The 18,557-nt window shown below is 36.1% G+C and overlaps 1 protein-coding gene across 1 annotated transcript in view; it reads left to right on the top strand.

Annotated features, from left to right (window-relative positions):
* Positions 1-17,916, top strand: part of LRRC49 (leucine rich repeat containing 49) — a 41,083-nt gene extending 23,167 nt beyond the window's left edge. Inside the window, exons 10-16 of the mRNA XM_041469230.1 lie at positions 3,504-3,587; positions 6,306-6,457; positions 8,440-8,677; positions 9,906-10,091; positions 13,901-14,010; positions 14,681-14,834; positions 16,839-17,916. Coding sequence (XP_041325164.1) covers positions 3,504-3,587; positions 6,306-6,457; positions 8,440-8,677; positions 9,906-10,091; positions 13,901-14,010; positions 14,681-14,834; positions 16,839-17,045 — 1,131 coding nt within the window. The 3' untranslated portion in view covers positions 17,046-17,916. The remainder of the gene's footprint in view (positions 1-3,503; positions 3,588-6,305; positions 6,458-8,439; positions 8,678-9,905; positions 10,092-13,900; positions 14,011-14,680; positions 14,835-16,838) is intronic.
* The last annotated feature ends 641 nt before the right edge of the window (positions 17,917-18,557 follow it).

Below are 18,557 nucleotides of genomic sequence, written 5' to 3'. Positions count from 1 at the left end.
TGTTTTCCCACCCCTCCGTGGGGGTTTTTTTTGGGGGGTTTTTTTTTTTTTTTTTTTTTTAGGAGGGATCCCTGATAGTTTTTTTTCCTTTCTACTGGGAAATAAGGTACTTAAGTGTGACTTAAATGGTTTGTTGAAAGGAGCTTGTTGGAAGGCTGGCAAGGCGGTGGTGAGGAGCGCGTCGCTCCCTGCGGTCTGTCGCGGCCCCGCTCGGGTTCCGCGGGATTCCCCGCGCCGGGCGCCGCCGCAGGAGCGCGCGGGAGGCGGCAGGGGGCGCCACGGGCACGGCCGAGCCCTCACGGGCCCGGGCGGGAACAGCGGCCCGGGAACAGCGGCCCGGGAACAGCGGCCCGGGAACAGCGGCCCGGGAAAAGCGGCCCGGGAAAAGCGGCCGGGACAGACAGGCACGGACAGAGGCACGGACACGGGCAAACCCGGCACGGCAGCCAGGGGAAACCAGGGACACAGGGCGGGGGCTCCGGCTCTGCCCAAACCCTTTCTTAAAGAGAAGGGGTGACAGTAAAAATGAATTGTGGCCAGGTTATGCACGGGGTTGTTTCATAACTTTTTCGGTGCTCTGTGGTTTTTTGTGGATTCCTGGGGAATGTGTTTGTTAAGACTGCTTGCATGTGTTGTGTAGGGTTAATCAAGAATGCATATGTAGATATGATCCTTGATCTTTATTCAGGGATTTGCTCAATCACTCTGCCTTTATGAATACTGAGTAAAGCTAAGGATGTATTTTAATTTTTGGCTAAGCTGACTTCTTTTGGAAAAGGACTAGTGTTTTTAAATGTCTGTAATTAGGATAAACTCTTGATCAAAGAAAAAAGTCTCATTCAATTAATACTCTTGTTAGAATGTAATTTGCGTTAGCTGAATTTGATCTCTGTACAGAGACTGTGCTGGCAGGGAAGGTCCGGGACTGGCTGCAGTGGGGGCAGCAGACCCTCCTGCATGGAAGGCAGTGTCATAAGGTGCACAGCTGGGCTGGATTAAGGAAAGCTTTGGGAAGGAGGATAGAGTAAGAAGAGATTTGTAGAAGCTGAGAGAAAACTGATTTAGGGAACTTGATGGAGGATTGCTTTAAAGCTTGGAAAAAAACTACAGCAAGTTGTTTAGCAATGAATAAAATTAATGAAGGCTAATTTTCTATTAATGCGATTTTGTTATCTAGCTCTCACCTCCACCAGTGTGAAACACAACACCCGCTCGGTTAGTTTGAAACTGAGTCTCTGATGGATGGCCAGATGTTTTCTGCCAAATAGAATGGATAGTTTCTGCTTCCTCTTCCTTGGTGGTAAAACTAGCTTACATTTCTCTTCTTTCTACATACCAATTTAATATAATCAAACTTCTAGGGAACAAGAAAAGTCCCTTAATTTAAGACTTCTAAACATACTTTGTTATTTGATATGATCAATGTGTTGAAAAGTCATTAGAGAAGATGAAGAGTTTCTTTAGCAAACCTAGTTTAAAAGCATAGATACACAGTCAAATGGAGCAATTTAATTTAAAAAAAATTTCCCTGAGACAAATCTAACCTGCTCTCTAAAGAAAGATATCACTAATGTAGTTTGCTAGTGTTTATCTTTTATTTTAAGACGGGTTTTTTACACAAAACACTAACAGACTAATGTAATACATAATTGGAATAATGTTTGCAGTTCTTAAAATTCTGAATCATATCTTGAGGAACAATAAATTTTTATTTGCATTATTAATGATGCATTCATATTTGTGACATATTGTCTGCATGATCATGATTTTCAGAGCCTGCCCCTGCACCCTCCCATTCAATGCTGGATTTCATTGTGTGGTACTTTGTTGCATTGGCCTTCTGCATCCGTGTGTGCTCTTATTTTGTTATTCAGTTACGGGTGACCTACAGAAGTTCTTCTAACCAGGATTATGCTGTAATTCCATGGCACTAGCCCCTTGGAAATACCCTGTTTAGGAATAGCTTAAAAGTACAGTAGCAGAGAAGGCTGCCATCAGAACTTCACCAGTGAAAGACAAGCTGCTTTGAGAAGAAATTTTCTTTTTAAAAAAAGTTAGGGGCTTTCCAGTTAGTGTTCCAAGAAAATTCTTGCATACAATTGTGTTAGAGAAGCTTACTCTGTCCAAAGCCTCACTGTGCTGAGGTACTCCTCTTGTTTAATGTATGATATTAGGGTAAAGTCATGGAGGAACAGTTTGAAAATCTGTTCTTTAACCCCTTTCCAGACTGATGCCAAATTCCATGGCGGTTCAGTGGGTTTCAGGGGGACTGTACAAAGATCAGAGTAAGTCTGCTACATGCACTGAACTTCTTATGCTTTGGAAATGGTTTTCTTAAAAATGTAATGGCCATGCTAAGTGTGAAGTTCCTGTTTTATTTTATCTTCCAGTAAGCACTCACCCATGTGCTTAGGGGCTCTTACAATGCTCTAAACATAGCATGTTGTATTTATGTAGAAATTTTGACATGTCAATTTGTCTTACTGGTTGATGGTGCTTTCTGTTCATTTTTGTTTGTTAATTTTGTTAACATGTAACTTTTCCAGAAAATGAAAAGGTTTGGACAGGAGCTTTCTATTTTGAGGAAATGAAAACACTTTTCATATGTTCTGGGAAGAGGCTTCAATAGAAACGCCCAAATGGCATGTGAAGTAAATCAAAATAAGTTAAAGTATGCTTCCCAAATATTTGTGTTGGAAAGACTCTACACTTTTTACTTCATAGTGAACATTTCTTTTGTTACTTGGAAAATATATGTTCTAAAAATACTATGCTGTGAGAATGTTTAAACTTCTGTAAACAAGGGGCATCCAACCTAATATGGGTATATTGCAGTATCAAATTGCTGTACCAGGAAAATGAAGCAGCTTTACTTTCATTGTTTAGAAATCAATGGCTTTCTTCTTGAGAAAGAATTCATGATTAGGCAATAATATTGATGAGGCATAATGGTTGTGGAATAGCTAACTTTGAAAATGTTCTGTTCTTCAAGTTCTGTTGCTGATTGAGAAAAGCCAGGCCCTGGAAACAGTTTATAATAATACAAATTAATCCTGGATTATGATTCAAGCATAAATAGAATCCAGCTTTTTTGCTCTGTGTGTTTTTTTACAAAAAAAAAATAATCCTGCTAATTGCAAAAACTACTACAAAGATATGAAGATGTATTGCAATGCCATATCTAAAAATATTTTTCATGGTTACAATATGCTTTATATTTTTCAGACTCTTACATGTATTACTTTTAACTAGCTTTATCTTCAGCATTTTTATCTGAGTAGTTATTTATTCTGTTTATCTTGACTTATTTATAATTAACAATTCGATTGGTTTTAAGAGTATTTAGAAACATTAAGATGATAAAAATTCTAAAATTGTGTTAAAACGAAAATTTATGTTTAAAATATCAACACAATAACATATAACAATAACGTATCAGTAATACTATTCAGAACTGGCTTAGTTCCTCCCTTTAGGAATTTGTTTTTCTTTTTTTCATCCAGGAAGAAGAAAGACGTATGGCATCTATTGCAGCAAGGAAAGAGGAAGAAAGGAAGCGTGAAAGCCATAGACAGACCTTGCTTAAGGTATTGTCTGTGGCTGTTCTAAGGTTACTGCAAACCAGTTTGCAGCAATAATTTATATCCCAATTTTTTTTGCTGCAGATATTGTATTATATATCCCAATATGCCTCTATCTATTTTCACAGCTTCAACAATGCACTCCATGACTGAAACTGTTCAGTCAAATATGCAAGGTACACTTTAGCAGAAAGCCCATGTTGAATACAAGTGTGATATATGTCAGTGGATGGCAAACTTCATTTTCATAAATCCATGCTGAAGTAAAGGACTTCTCCAGTGATTTCACGCTCCTTGGTCTCCCCTTTCCAGGTGAACACTGGCTGCAGCCATGCAGGGTGTTCTGAAGCAGTTTTTCCTTTGTTTTTTCCCGCTGAATTTATTCCTTTCTGTGGATAGAGTGAAGGGGCCCTGAGGCCACAGGCAGACTCCAGCTGTTGTCTCTGTCAGCAGAACTCTGATCTGTGTTATCTCCCAGCCCAGCTGGCCTGCTTGGTCCTGACACGCACGAGACAGAAGTGCTCCACAAGGGGAGACCCCGGTGCCCTCCACAACGTTCTTCATGGGGCTGCTGACTACATGAGCTGTGTTCCTAATAGGAGACCAAAGATCAAGAATCTAAGAGTATCTACATTGCATTTGCTGTGTGAATTTCACCATTTGGCTCCAAATCCCTTTTTTTGGAGGAAAAAAGTGCCTACAATTTTTTGGTTAGCCAGTAATGCCTATACAAACAATCTCTTTCAATTTGGAAGTCAAATAAACAAGAAATGTTCATATTGAGTTTCCTAGGTAAAATCGTATTTCATGAAAGGGATTAGACTGGATTAGTTGCAGGAGGTCTTAGGAAGTGTAGCAAACACATAAAACTGAAAAATAAAAAGACACAAACAGAATATTAACAGTATGTTAAAAGATGTTTTAAGTATATCAAAACCCCCAAGACCTAAACATATGAATGGGGGGAAAAAATTTTGTGTTCAGTGACTGAGAATATGTTTTGATTTCCTGTATATTTGTATCCTTGTATATTTCTGTTTGATTGAAAAATATTGATATAATAAAAAAAGACTTAGATACGGTTTGAGGGGTGGTTTTGGGTTTTTTAAGCAGTGCGTTTGTTTGGTTTTGGCATTTCTTCTTTCCCTGCAAGATATTGATGTATTTAAAGTATCTTCAGGTTTGAAGTGTTGGTGATAGATCTTAGTGGCATCAAGAAATGAAAAATTAGTAAAGAATTTTCACACATGATATTGTCTCATGCTGTTGAAAATGTCTCTCTGACTAGAAAAAAAAAAAAAAAGTAGGTATTTATTTGTAGTTCATGTTCTTAACCATTGATGTAATGTTTCCTTGTTGCAGAGAGATTGTCTTGGTGGCCTACATTTTGAGGTGCTTTTTGCTAGTGGAAAATTTCCTTAGAAGGAAAAATATTTTTAACACCTATGACATCATTAATCAATTTCAACATTACATTTTAGACTTTAATTTTATCAAAGTATATTTCCTATCTTCAAACAGATAAGTGGCATAACAGTCAAATACAAATATTTTTCATATGATTTGATGATTTTGTTATGAATGGGTCGTTATGATTCAGGCTTTTTTTCCTGTTCCACACATTTGAATTGAAGGAACAAATATGCTCATAGATACAATGTCCAGCAAAAAAAAGTTGTCAACTATAGGTTTCTTCATCGTTAATTCTGAAAAAAATATTTAGAGAACTATGTTCTGCAATTTTCTTTTACCATCACATTTCTCCAACATTTCTTATGCTATATGAAGTGTAAATTAAATTATAGGCACTCATTCACTAGCAAACAATTGCTGTTTTCCTGTATGCACTGCTTTGAAAATGTTTATTTCACCAATGTAATCTCTTCTTTTTCCCTTGCTGATACTTGTCTGCCCAAACAGCAGAATTTCTTAATCTCTTTTTCCAGACTTCTTTTTTTACAGCTTCCAACCCACTCTTCTGGGAAAGCTTGAGATGTACTTTGAAATGTATAGAGAATGTCATTCCTTTCCAACAGTGGTTGAACTTAATATTTACTGGAACAAGAGAAAGTTGCTGCTAGCAGAATCTTCATACTTGTAAAATTTGCTTTATGTAAAAGGAATTAATGGAAGTTTTTGAAGTTCTGTAGGAATCCAGCAGCCCACATCTGGGGGCTAACAAAGCAGTAGAGTAATTGGGGTTACAGTAATTGGGGTTGAGACCCTCAGCCTTGAGAACACACAATTTTCTAAAGAGTGTTGTGATAAAAAATACTGATGATTCCAACTTCCCTCCCTTTTTGTGACATGGAGCTCAGTCATGGTGGAAGTCTGTAAGTGTTGAGCACTAACCAGAGAGCATCAAAACTCCCATGGCAGATGGAACATGAGCTGGAGTTTTGAGCTCTTTAAAATGGAAAAACTTGCAGAAGTAGCAATTTCCATGTCCTAAGTAGCTTAAGTTCATGCTTTCATAAGTTGTGGATTTATTATGTTACTTTTCTTGTTTCTTTATTGCAAATTTTGTGAAATTATGTGCTGGCACTTATGCAAAATAGCACGAGAACAATGCATTGATTTTAATGCATAACCACCAACCACTAGTACAGTTTCTTCAGTTTGAAACAATTTAAGAAGTTTTGCTTAAGCAGCATATTTCAGAATAAACAAATGTGTTGATCCTGCCCTGTCATGCCTTATGGTGATTTGTGTATCTTGTTTCAGGAAAAGAAGCGGTTAACAATTGGTAACATTGCTCGGCAGTGGGAGATCCAGCAGAACCAAATTGCTCTTGAGGCTTCTTTAAACAAAGATAAAGAAAATGAGCCCTGCCAGATCAATGGCAGTGCTCCATATGTATTTCCTGAAGAAAGCAGGTATTTTATTAGGTGATGCTTTTACCTGTTCAAGTCTTAAGTTCCAGGTTACTGCTTCTCACCACTGAGATCTCACTGTATTTCATTATCAAAAGTACTATATGTGCACATCAACCCTGAAAAGATAGATGGTTTACTTTGCTTTTGACCATTAGTAATAAGTAGCATGTTTAAAAATAAATAGAACAGCAACTCATTGCCTAAAGAAGTGCAAGCTAAATTATTATGTGATTTTGCTAAATAAAGGACAACTTCATGTTTACAAGAAATATTAAATGTGAATTCCTGAGCCTTCTTGAGGCTGTTCATTTCCTTAACAGCTTAGATTGTTGCCTTCAGTTTAAATGAACAAAATGAAGATGTATTATGAGCATTATGAAGATTTGTAATCTCTTTGTGTATCAAGAGGTTTCATAGTTGAATTCAGGCTCTTAGTTTGAACTGCAGCATCTTTTATTGGACTGCTTTCACACCCATGCAGTAACAGTAGCAGTTACCAGACTTAGTTTTATTCTCAAGACAATTTTAGTGTTTTTTGGTTTAAAAGATTATTTTTTCTTATTTGCGTCTAAAAGAGTGGCCTTGTGGCCAGAAACCACTGCAGTGCTTAATGAGCAGCGTATGCCTTGGATTGGCTAAAACCAGAGTAGCACTTCAACCTTGGCTAGCTCGAGCAAATGTCTGAAAAAATAGTCTGCACACATTCAATGGCAAGTACAGCTTCCTGCTGTCCCTGGTCAATGCTGCAAATGTCAGGGATGCTCAGGAAGTCTTTGTCTCTCACAAGTAGAACTCATCTGAGTTTCAGTCTTTTGTGGCTAGAGCTGGTTCTTATCTCCAGTCAAGTGCTACATCTTTTGAAACACTTTTTCCTTAGCATTTTTAAATTGTCATCGTCTTTTCTATTCTTGTGCTTCCAAAGCTTTTCCCTGAATGCATTTACCCACTGCTTTCTTGCCTGCTTGGTTTCTTTGCCATTTAATTCAGTGTTGGTAATCCCTCCCCCATGACCAAGTCAGTGTAATTGTGGTAGTTTGACTGTTTCTCTATTAATGAACACATTCCCATTGCTTGAGATATGATGCTGTTTTGATGTATATGTTTTATCATAGTGAAGAATTTCAAGATGAGCTGCTAATCAATACAATTGCAGGTGAAATTCAGAATAGATAAGTAATTAGAGCTTCACGTATGAAGTGGTGAGGTCTCAACATTTTCACTTGAGTGAAATTTTAGAGTTCTGATTGTTATTGTCAGGAGAACATCAGTCAAATAATTGCTACTTGTCAAAATATATTAAAAAGACTAAGAATGTGGTCAAGAATAAAGTAATAACAATCATTACATAACTTGCTAAACCTGTAATTTGCACTTATCCTGAGGTCTCTATACACTTTAGGTCCAGCCAGCTGAGTGTATCATGTTGGAAGTAGAACAAAAAGAGACAGGATTCAGGAATACCTGGATTTATTGCTTAATTTTAAAATTGCTCTTGTGAATTGGAAAGGTCACATTGTTTGAAAGAAATGCTTGAGTTATTGCTTATGTCCACTTTTACGTTTCACAGAGCAAACAGAATGTGAAGGAGAATTGCTTAAATAAATACATTGTTTGAAGTCTTGTTTAGATATCTAAAGCAACACGAAACATGCTAGCTTACCATTCTGAGCTCAAATTTTAAAGCCAATTATTAAATATGAATGGACTCTTTATTTAATTTGACCCCACCACCAACTAAAATACATGCAGACCCTTTCTGCTGAAGAAGTAGAACAAATACAGTGTTACTTGATGGAAGAAGGATTTTCCAGCCTTTAGTGTATTTGAACCAGATGGGGGTACTGAAAATGAATGAATGCTGAGAAATGCCATTGTATTTGACAGTTGAGTTTTGGTAAAAGAAAGGGCTGTTACTTGGTAGAGTGATGATATTATTTCAAAATCATCTCATTTATATCACTGTGATTTTATTTCCTCTACAGATCTCTTGATACAATCCTGAGCAGTGCAGTACAAGGCTTGTCTGTTCTGGAGTCTCATTTAGTGGAGGTGGAAGGAGACACTCTTGGCTTGTATGGTGCTGGGGCACTGGAGTGCCTGGATCGAAACTGGAGTGTCCAAACAGCTGGAATTATTGCCACAGTCTCCTTTATGTTCATAGAATTTGATGAAATTGTTCAAGTGTTAGCAAAACTGAGGACAAAATTTCCTAATTGTGTGGTGAGCATGCCTCATGTTTCAGCTCTGAACAGCTATGGAAAATGGATTTTCTAATAGAACCTTACTTTGGCATAGCCCCCTCACTAAGTGCTTTCATGTGAACAGATCCAGTTAAGAACTGCATATTTCCTGCTGGTATAATGGTAGCCTTGATACTTGAAAATTAATCATTTAAATTTAGATTTATTTTCAGACTGATTTTTATTTATTTTAATTTCTTTGACCTACCTAATTATTTTTAAGTTGCAAAACTTGTGTGTCAACACAGTATTGTTGTTCTATACTGTTGTTATGGATCCATGGTATCAGGAAGACTTCATTTGCATCTGAGTACAAAGAGCAAATTGCTTTTAGGATGAAAAGCTGAAGATTAGAAGGAATAGCTAACTAAATCAGTACAGTTGATGAAATTCCTCAGTTCTTGATGGAGAAAAGCAACATGAATGAGAAGTCTCTTCAGTTTGTCTCTGTTTTTCTTAGTCATTCAAATCAGTCATTTTGATGCAAATAGTACAATAGAGATAACAAACATAAGCAACTTGTAGCTCAGATTGATTGGCTCTGGAGCTCCCTGCTGCTTCTCAAGATTTTGAGTATAACAAAACTTAATAGTTTAATTGAGACTGATAAATCTGTGGGGAGCTTAAGTCAAATTTATCTGTCTTAATGAAACAATTGTTTTACTGTGGGTGGGGCACAATTTGTGGGTGATAGCAGAATCACAACTAAATTTTTATCTTCACTATCAACTTTCCCCCCTTGCTCTTCCCTCATTAATGCTACTCTGTAGCACACATCATGCTCACAGGAATATTAGTGTAGGGCAGGGTATGATTTAGGCCAGCACCCTGTGCCCAAAAAAGGCAGAACATTTTAAAAGCATGTATTGTACGTACTTTTATCTGTAGATATTGCAGGTGCTTTACTTGCAGAATTAAAGTAGACAGTGTTTAAGTGTTATCATTGCTTTATGTAACATTGAAAATATTCCTGCTTTAAGTAAAGAATTTACAAATTGCTTGGGGCATGTAACATTGACATGTCTTAGTATAAGTAATACTGCACTGGGTTGATACATTGCTACAGAGACCTCAAATGAAATTAGCTCAGTTGCTTCATCAGACACATGAGTGTTACAGTTTGAAAATGGAGTGGCACAGAATAGAATCACTGTGTTCACTCTTTATTGTTTCCTTATTTAATTTATTGGGGTTTGACCTTTTTTTAGCACCTGAAGTTTAAGGAGACAAATCTTGTGGCACTTCACCAGTTCAATGCATTGGCTGAGATGCATCGCATGGAACAGTTGACAGTTGATCCTCAGGGAAATCCAGTTGTCAACTTGGCTTTGTGGAAATACTATGTTCTGTTCAGACTGAACCATTTTAATTTGCAGAAGATAAATGGAGTGAAGGTAGGATGGTGTTGCTTCTTATAATTGCTCTTACAGGATAAATTAGTGTTATTTTTAAAAGAGCAGATGAATTTCTAATGATATGAGCACAACCCTGTCAGTGTCTTCTCAGTATTAAGGGGAAAAAGATTTAAGTAATTTCTTGTGCAATTAATATTAAAATTAATTATATTTAATAAAAGTATGTGAAATTGTTATTAAAGAACTGCACAATTTCACTTGATTTTAAGAAGCACTTTTCTATTGTTTTTGAGAAAATCATAGCACTGACAGCATTGAATACATTGAAAAAAATGTGTTTGATAGAGTCCTTACTATTTTACTGTATATGATTATTTACAATTGCCAATGTTACAAAATAGCATAGAATCATATTTTCTGCTTTAAACCTGTTACAGGAAAAGTCTGTCAAATAGTTTTTTAAAAATATTTTTTCTGCTTGCTATGTACCCTAAGATCTTTAGGGTGGATTTTTTTGTTGTTGAGTATGCATTTTATGTTTAAATAAATAAAAGGTTAGGACACTAATATTGCTGTTCTTTGTACTTTGTATTCCCCTTTACATCAATTGGAATTAAATTTATTCAAGCATATAAAACAGCTATTTTATACTTGGGCTTTGATCATAAAGGGGGTGAAAATAGTTACAATGCAACACAATGTTTGAATGCACATTCAATTTTAAATGCTAAATAAGTTTAAGAGATGTTATGGAAGTTAATTAGAGCAAAAATAATACACAGCTTTAGCATTTAATTCTGGTATTTTAATTTGGTCATCATCATATGTTTTGGATTAGATATTCTTGTTATCTGATCCAGCTGAAGCTGGATGTTGTGGTTTACTTGGTTTTAGTTGTATAAAACATAGATTAGCTGCTCAGGAGAGTAAGAGTGGGCAAAGAGCTTAAATGAATTAACTAGCAAGGAAAGGATGGAAATAGGACTCACTCCAACAGCACAGTATCTTGAACAGGAAGAAAATATAGCAATAGTAGTATCTTAAACAGGAAGAAAATATAGCAATAGTAGTCCCATAAAAATATAGAATAACTTCAAATTTAGTATTTTGCTGAAAAAATGCTCTTCAAATTTGATTTAAAATAGAAAGTTTATTTCTTTTTTTACTGCATCATATTTTCAAAATCTGCTAGTGATTCTGATGAAAAGAAAATAGAAAAATCTTGTCTTTGGTCTTCATGGAGAAAGAAAGAAACACAACTGTTTAAATAGAAATTTTGTTACAATCTCAAGGTCAAAAAATTCAGTCTCTGAGGGAAAACTTTGTATTTAGTAGTTCTTGGGGATTAATTTAGTAAATGGAGCACATGTAGCACAGCATGATTTTATGTAGGACATATATCAGATCTTAAAAATGTATGACAAGAACATTTTTGTCCTCAACAAATGTTTTCAGCCAGACCACACTACATGAAGATGTACATACAGAATTTTTTTCTAGTGTCATTAATCATTTGAAAAGTTCTTAGCTAAGCAGAAGAAAGAGATGAGCTCTGATTGCTGTTTTTCATTACCCTACAGCAGAAGTCATGATATCCAGCTTTGCAGATGTGTATTACCTACTGGATTAACATGAGTAATAAAAAATTCTATTTCAATGTAAAGAACACAACCCCTGAAGTGATTCTCAGACCTTAGATCAGCCCTAAATAACAGTTCCAGATGACAGAAAGGGAAATGTGCATATTCTGCTATTCTGATCACCATTTGTGTGCAGAGTTTGTGGAGACAATATTGTGTTGCCAGCTCTGAGGTACGCAGAGTTGCAAAGTAAAAGCAATATATACTAACTGAATTAACAAAATAATTTGCATCACTCTAGCACTATTAAACTGTAAAAAAAACCTCTTTAAAAAACCTTTTATTTTCTCCCCAGCCTCCCCCCACCATTCCAGTTAATATTCCAGGCTAGAAGCTGAGTGTTGGTTTCCCCTAACAAATGATTCTGTGCCCTTGTCCAATTGTTAACTTTACTAACTGTGAAGAAGGAAATTGTCTTTATTGAGATACTACTTGAAATTCTTCCCAGTGATAGTAACCTCAGATTAATTGTAATTTGTCAAGGTTTGAAGTTACCAAGCCCTCCAGAGGGCTGTCCCCCCAGTGGTATGGAATAGAGTGTGACAGATGCACCCCTTTCCCTGAGCAGGGCTGCTGGCACAGTCAGTGCCTGTTCTGTGCACTTGGCAAGGAGCAGGCATAAAGCCTTACATTTATGTGATACTACCGTTATAATCTTTTTGTGATTATTGGAGCAAACAATGCCCTGCACTAAGATAGAGAACATGAGTTTCTGTGAGCTGGAGACTGTATTCAGCATTGCTGTCTCTGTTGACCTGGTCCTTATGCTTCTCTTAACATAAATAAATACATTAAAATCACTTATTTCTCCAGCAGGCATTTCTGCCTGCACTGGGTTTTGTTTCCCTAGCTGCCTTCTGTGCTCTTTGTTTTAGTCCTTGCTTCTGTTACAGACTGTTCAGCAAGGTCATCTACTCCTGACTTACTTATTTTAAGTGAAAATGAACAACTCCATTGTAAAAATGGAATTGACTTTACATTTCTAATTTCCTGATCTCTGTTTTTACTGAATTTACCCCTGCATTATGCTATTGCAGTGTACTTTAGGCAAGTGTAGATTGTATAGTCTCTAAACATTACACAAGAATACAATAAAAATATGTTAATGTGGATCAAAATTCCATTTTATGCACACATTTCAATAAAACAGAATGCAAAGTTTGTCTGGAAGTGCTTAGTAAATATTGTGAGTATTGAAGTGCATTGAATAATGGGCTGCTCTCCCAAAGTATGTTATAGGATGAATGGAAATTAAATTTTGTCCAGAAATTAAGAAGTCAATGAGTAAGTTTCACTGTCCAGTGTTATCCAGGTCAGATTTCGTGATCATAAAGATTGCTTCTGCACTCAATACAAAGCCAGGAGTCCAGAAACTGTGCCAACAAACTTTTGGCAGTTGAAGTCAGTTCATAGTCTGGCCATCAGGGAGAAAAAGAGGCCATGGTCTCCAGAGATTACAAGCCAAGACAAACAAAAAATAGTAACCACCACCAACAAAGAATGAATCTCTTCCACTTTTTTACACTTTTCAATTTTGTATAAGATGAATTCTGAAAATTTTTCAACTGTTGAGAGTTAGTTTAAAGAGCAGCTGGAATTTAATATTGAAACAACAGCATGGTAGGCATTTAGAGAAATATAATGAGTGAACACTTATTTTCAGGAGCTGAAAAATACAGAGAAAAAAATTTCCCTCTAAAGCCTCTCTTTATAAAAACCTTTTCCATGATGCTGCCAAAATAAGAGAGTCTGTTAGTTATCTTTTCACATGTGCATGCCCAGAATCTTTCTGTTTCGCCAGCATAACTTAATCAGAAATTTTCCAGTAAACCTTTTGTAAGTGCATGCAATATGGAGCAGAATTAATATGTCTGGCCTTCAGAAAATGAATGTAAGAAACCTTTTTAAAATTCCTCACTTCACGAAGACTATCATGAAGCACAGGACAGCATGTATATGCATTAAAATATCCAGAATGACAGGAAATAAAACAAGCACCAGTACCTCATCTGGTTTCTTCTAAAATACATTTAAAGTGCCAGTAGAAGCAAGTCTGTGTTTTGAAGATGTGCCTGCAACAGATCTGTGTGCAATGTTCTATATGAAAAATTCCAGTTGATTCTCAATGTACATATGTAACGAAATATGAACGTGCTAATTTTGAAATGTAATTTTTTTCTTTTGTCTCCCCTTCCCACTCTCTCACAGGTTACTGAAAATGACATTGTAAAGGCAGAAAGGCTCTTTGGCATTCTGGCATACGTGGCATCTTCGGAGCTGCCACATTACCGCATGCTTTCATTACTTGGAGAATCCAGGTAAAATACGAGGAGCAGAACTTGAGTTTGTCCAGAACATGTTGTTTAACTCTTTTGCACGCTCTTATAATGAATTATTTTTAGATAAAAAGATGAAAATGTCACAAATACCATCTTCTAGAAGATAGTCCCTCTGCATAATACACAAGTATGGCCACCTTCTCTCTATGTAGCCAGAGGTTTTCCCAGAACTTGTATGAAGTCTGCTGAGGAGATGAAAAGGAATGTACACACAAATGAACTGCATGTGCAATTCTGCATTTGTACTGGGATTGCTGAAGACTTGTGGACCTTCATGATGAGAACTGGTTATTTTTAGTGGGTATTTTATAGTGGGTAGTTAATGGTTAACAGATTTAAGAGTTGTACTGTAAAAAAGAGTGCCAAACTCCCCTATTTTTAGTCTTCTATAGAAAAATACTTAGTAAAAGTTAAAGCTGCAAGACTTCCTATTTAGGAGATGCTATGTGATAGATATCAGAGTCAATTGTTTAGAGACAAATTAATGAAGGGATATCTATACTCATATGTATTTTGAATAACTTGAGGATGCAAAGTATTTCAAAGCTCAAAAATGTATGTTCAAAAGGAGAACCCCCCCCTCACAACAGCTAGAAACATCTGCACTTAAAAGTTTTTGATAATTAGGATTGCAAATCTCATTTCACAGGAGGAAGCAATTCCATTATCTGCTGGAGGGAAAGGGAAAGAAATCTGGTGTTGGGAGTGATGAAAGTAGTGATAACAGAAGAAGTGGAGGGGAAAGCACAGCTCGAGCAACATTGAATTACATGACAAAAGATTTTCATATGGAAAAGCTTGAGGTAAAATATATCATTACAAAATATTTTCATTTGCTGTTGGGTAGCCTTAGGCTACTACTCTTTGAATTTATCTATATGTCAAGTTTCAGTGTGCTGTTGAGAATGGTGGTTTTCAAAGATCCCTGCTTAATGTATTTACATATCTGATCAAACATTTTAACTGACCTTTTTCTCAGAATACTGGAAAATGCTCAATTTCTGTCTTTGGTGAAGTGATTCCTGAACAGTGCCACAGTCTCAGAAATACATTCTCACCTACAAGCTATATGGAGTGATATCCATATCCCAATTTTTTAGGAAGAAAAATGTATATTGTACATGTTAGATTTTCCCTGAATGAATTGGTGAAGAACACCTTCAGACAACATGTGACAGTGCAGGCTGTAGTAATAAAAAGCTGCTTTTTAGCTTTTAAGTAAGCTACAGAAAAATAAGTATATAGGCAAAGTACTAGGTTTAATTATTAATAAAATTGCAAGCTGGCTTGTTTCAGACAAGGGCATCAGTCACGCTTGTTTTAGTTTGTGTTTTTGATCTGCTAACTCTTTTGCTTGGGCAGGGGGAAATTGTTCCCAGGGAGAATATGATTTTTTCAGCCACAATCTCTCTTCTGAGCAGTCACTGAGTTCTAACTGTAGGCACTCTGCTTCCCACATTTGTCCCATTGTTTGCTTTTTGATCATGTGGAAATATGTAAATCCTCTAATGCAAGAAATTAAATCAAATTCAGTAATCACTGAATCGGTTATCCCATAGTGGTTTCATTATCTCAGATCCACAGCATAAAAAGGAGACTGTAACTGCATGTGTGGAGAGTTTAAATGAAGAAAACATTTTAGTCTCAAAAATTGTGATAGCTCTTAAATCTTTTAATGGCATGGAGTAAGACAGTGAAGTATTCCTGTTGTCCTTTACCATGGAACCAGCCCTATAATAAAATAAAATAAGCTTAGTATATGTACAGTCCATTAAATAAATGTGTTGTTTTCTCTTCCCAGTGCAGCAGTTCCCACCTTGTCCTTTGCTGTAGCATTTGTGCATGTGGCAGCAGGTACTGCAGGGTGTCACATGAGTAAGTCCTGACAAAAAGGACTCCTTCCAGGTCCCCAGCAGCAGTAAACTAACATCACAAATGTGGCTGAAAAAGCGTATTACTAAAGATGACAGTCTTGGGTCTTTGATTAATAATTTGGGGTTTTAGCTGAAACTGCTGGAAAGCATTTTCTCAACATTATTAGTCATGAAAAAGACACTTGTTTTGGTGGCCTGAAGCATGATCTGACATTTTAAACAATGCTGCCATTCAAACTAGCTAGATATTTAGCTCCAATATAACTTGCTGTTGAAAGCTTAAGGCATTTTATAGAAACTTTGCAGAAGCAGGGATTAATGCAGTTTAAGTTACTAAAATGCAGAGCTAGTAGTTGCACAAAGCATAGTATCTTTTTATTATTTTTAAAGGTTCAGCTTAGTTCAGTATCTAATGTAATAGACATTAAGAACCAGCACTTGCCAGAGTGACTGTAGAAAAGGATGAGTACTGGCATTGTTTTTCTCTGACAATGTTCTTGTTAGGGCAGGTAGAGAAATATCTGCTTTTCAACTGTTGTACTAGAAGGATGAAATTCTGGGAAGGCAGAGAAGGAAAAGTAGTTTAGTGTTGAATAATTTCTGTAAATTTTCACTGCTATGCCAGAAAGCAACACAAATTGTAATGCTGTTAACAGATATTTATATAATTACTTGAAAGTTAATTTCAGATAAATTAATTATTTAATATAGTATGAATATATTAAAGTTCTGTGGCCACGCTCATAGAAGCCTGGACATATACCCTGGGCCATGCAACTTAAAACCAGGAAGAGAAAGTACACAATAGTATCAGCCAGCTAATTGGTATGTTCTTTAACTCATTCATTTTTTGAGAGGGGTTTTTGTGGATTTCCTCTTGTTTAACCTTTTTTTCCTTTTTCTCATACATTGTGTAATTTTTCTCTCATGCAGGAAATCAAAGAAAGAAAAACATTTTGCCAGACATACGTTGAGAACTTAGTGAAAGAAGCAACTGACATCAATATGAAGAATGAATCGTTGCAGAAGCTCTGGCCTCAGATGTTCATTGAACTTGTCAGAGATGCAGTGATAGAAATACGCAATAAAAACTCCTACACGAAGCTCTGCCTCCAGCGGATCACTGAGCAGAAACAGTAGAGTCAAGGCGGGTTGTCTTGCAGGCTTTTGGTTCACTATTCTCTCATGTTTTACAAACATAAGCCAATAGAATATAAAATTATCATCACTAGGGCATACTTCACTTCCTCCCCAAAAAGGGATGCCTTTAAATCTTAATTAACTCTTCATAGTTTTGAAATAAAAGTTTACTTTCGTACTGCTTTACCAGTGCTTCCTTGGCTAACTAAAGTGATAGCAAAGAAATGACTTGGTGATTGTTTTACTAAATTCTTGTTATTTTTTTCTGCTACCCTTGATTTTGTAGTGCTACAGCATTGATTTTTAAGGAACAAATTTACAAAGCTTGCCTTATTTTTATTGAACACTTTTCAACTGTCACTTTGACTGCTGCTGTTTAAAAAACCCAAGAATAGTAGCTAAATTTTTTATGACCAGAATCTAATAAATTATTTTGCATCCTGAACTTGATGAAGACTTATTATTGTTGTTTAATTTGTCAGATTATAGAACACTTTTTCACATTAGAGAGCTCAGAATATTGACATTGAATCAGCATAATTCTCAACTGGACAAATTGCCCAAACTTAAATTCAAATGTTTTTTGTTAATGTTACTAAGGTTGTGTAAATTGTTATAGGTAAAATATGATTTCAGGGTATACTCAGTTGAACTTTATTTTTATTTTGTTAAAATATGGTAGTATAATTTATTTTGCTTCTTGATTACTAATTTATTAACTTCTGAGGTTTGCCAAGATCAAATGAGCTAAAATGCATGCATTACATTTGGTAGGGAGACTGGTAACTACTATTCAGTTGTAATTCATTGCTGTGACTCTGTGAAAATTTCATATTATCAATAAAAATTAATTCTTCACTTTTACCTTTCACAGATACTAGATACTGTAAAGAAGTACTGTGTGCAAAGAAAACACTTAATGCTGCATGAAGAGATGAGATACAACTTGCCCCAAAATCAACTGAAGGGGTAGAAAAAAACCCCATTCCATAGTACAGTAACTACCACAAAAAACAGCTTGCCAGCTTCTGTCCAGAAAGTGAATCTAAGAAGCGTTAGCAAGTCCAGGTGATTGCCATGGATGGCATTCAGATGCAGGTAGAAAGTTGTGCCATTTAAATTTAATGTTTTAGTTCCATTGTATCTTAACTAAAACAAGCCAAAACCTTTGTGCATTTTTTACTTAATTAAAACTCTTCTTATTTTATTTGGGTTCTTTTATAAAAAAGAAACTAAAGAAAACTTCCTGCAAAGATTTCTATGACTCAAAAGTAAATTTATTTTTAAACTGTATCTAGAAGGTATTTTCTGTCAAAGTAGAGATGCAGATGCAGTTTAATGAGTTTTTATGCCCAGAAAATCATGGAATCATGGAAGGTTTGGGTTGGGATGGACTTTAAAGACCATCTAGACTCTGCCAGAGTCAGGGACATTTTCCACTAGACCAGATTGCGCAAAGCCATGTCCAGCCTGGTCTTGAACACTTCCAGGGATGGGGCAGCCACAGTTTCT

This window comes from Pyrgilauda ruficollis, unplaced genomic scaffold (genome assembly GCF_017590135.1).
Source record: "Pyrgilauda ruficollis isolate IOZ18807 unplaced genomic scaffold, ASM1759013v1 scaffold23, whole genome shotgun sequence".
NCBI classification, from domain to species: Eukaryota; Metazoa; Chordata; class Aves; order Passeriformes; family Passeridae; genus Pyrgilauda; species Pyrgilauda ruficollis.
Note: the sequence above shows the minus strand (reverse complement) of the source record. Positions and strands in the feature narration are given on the sequence as shown.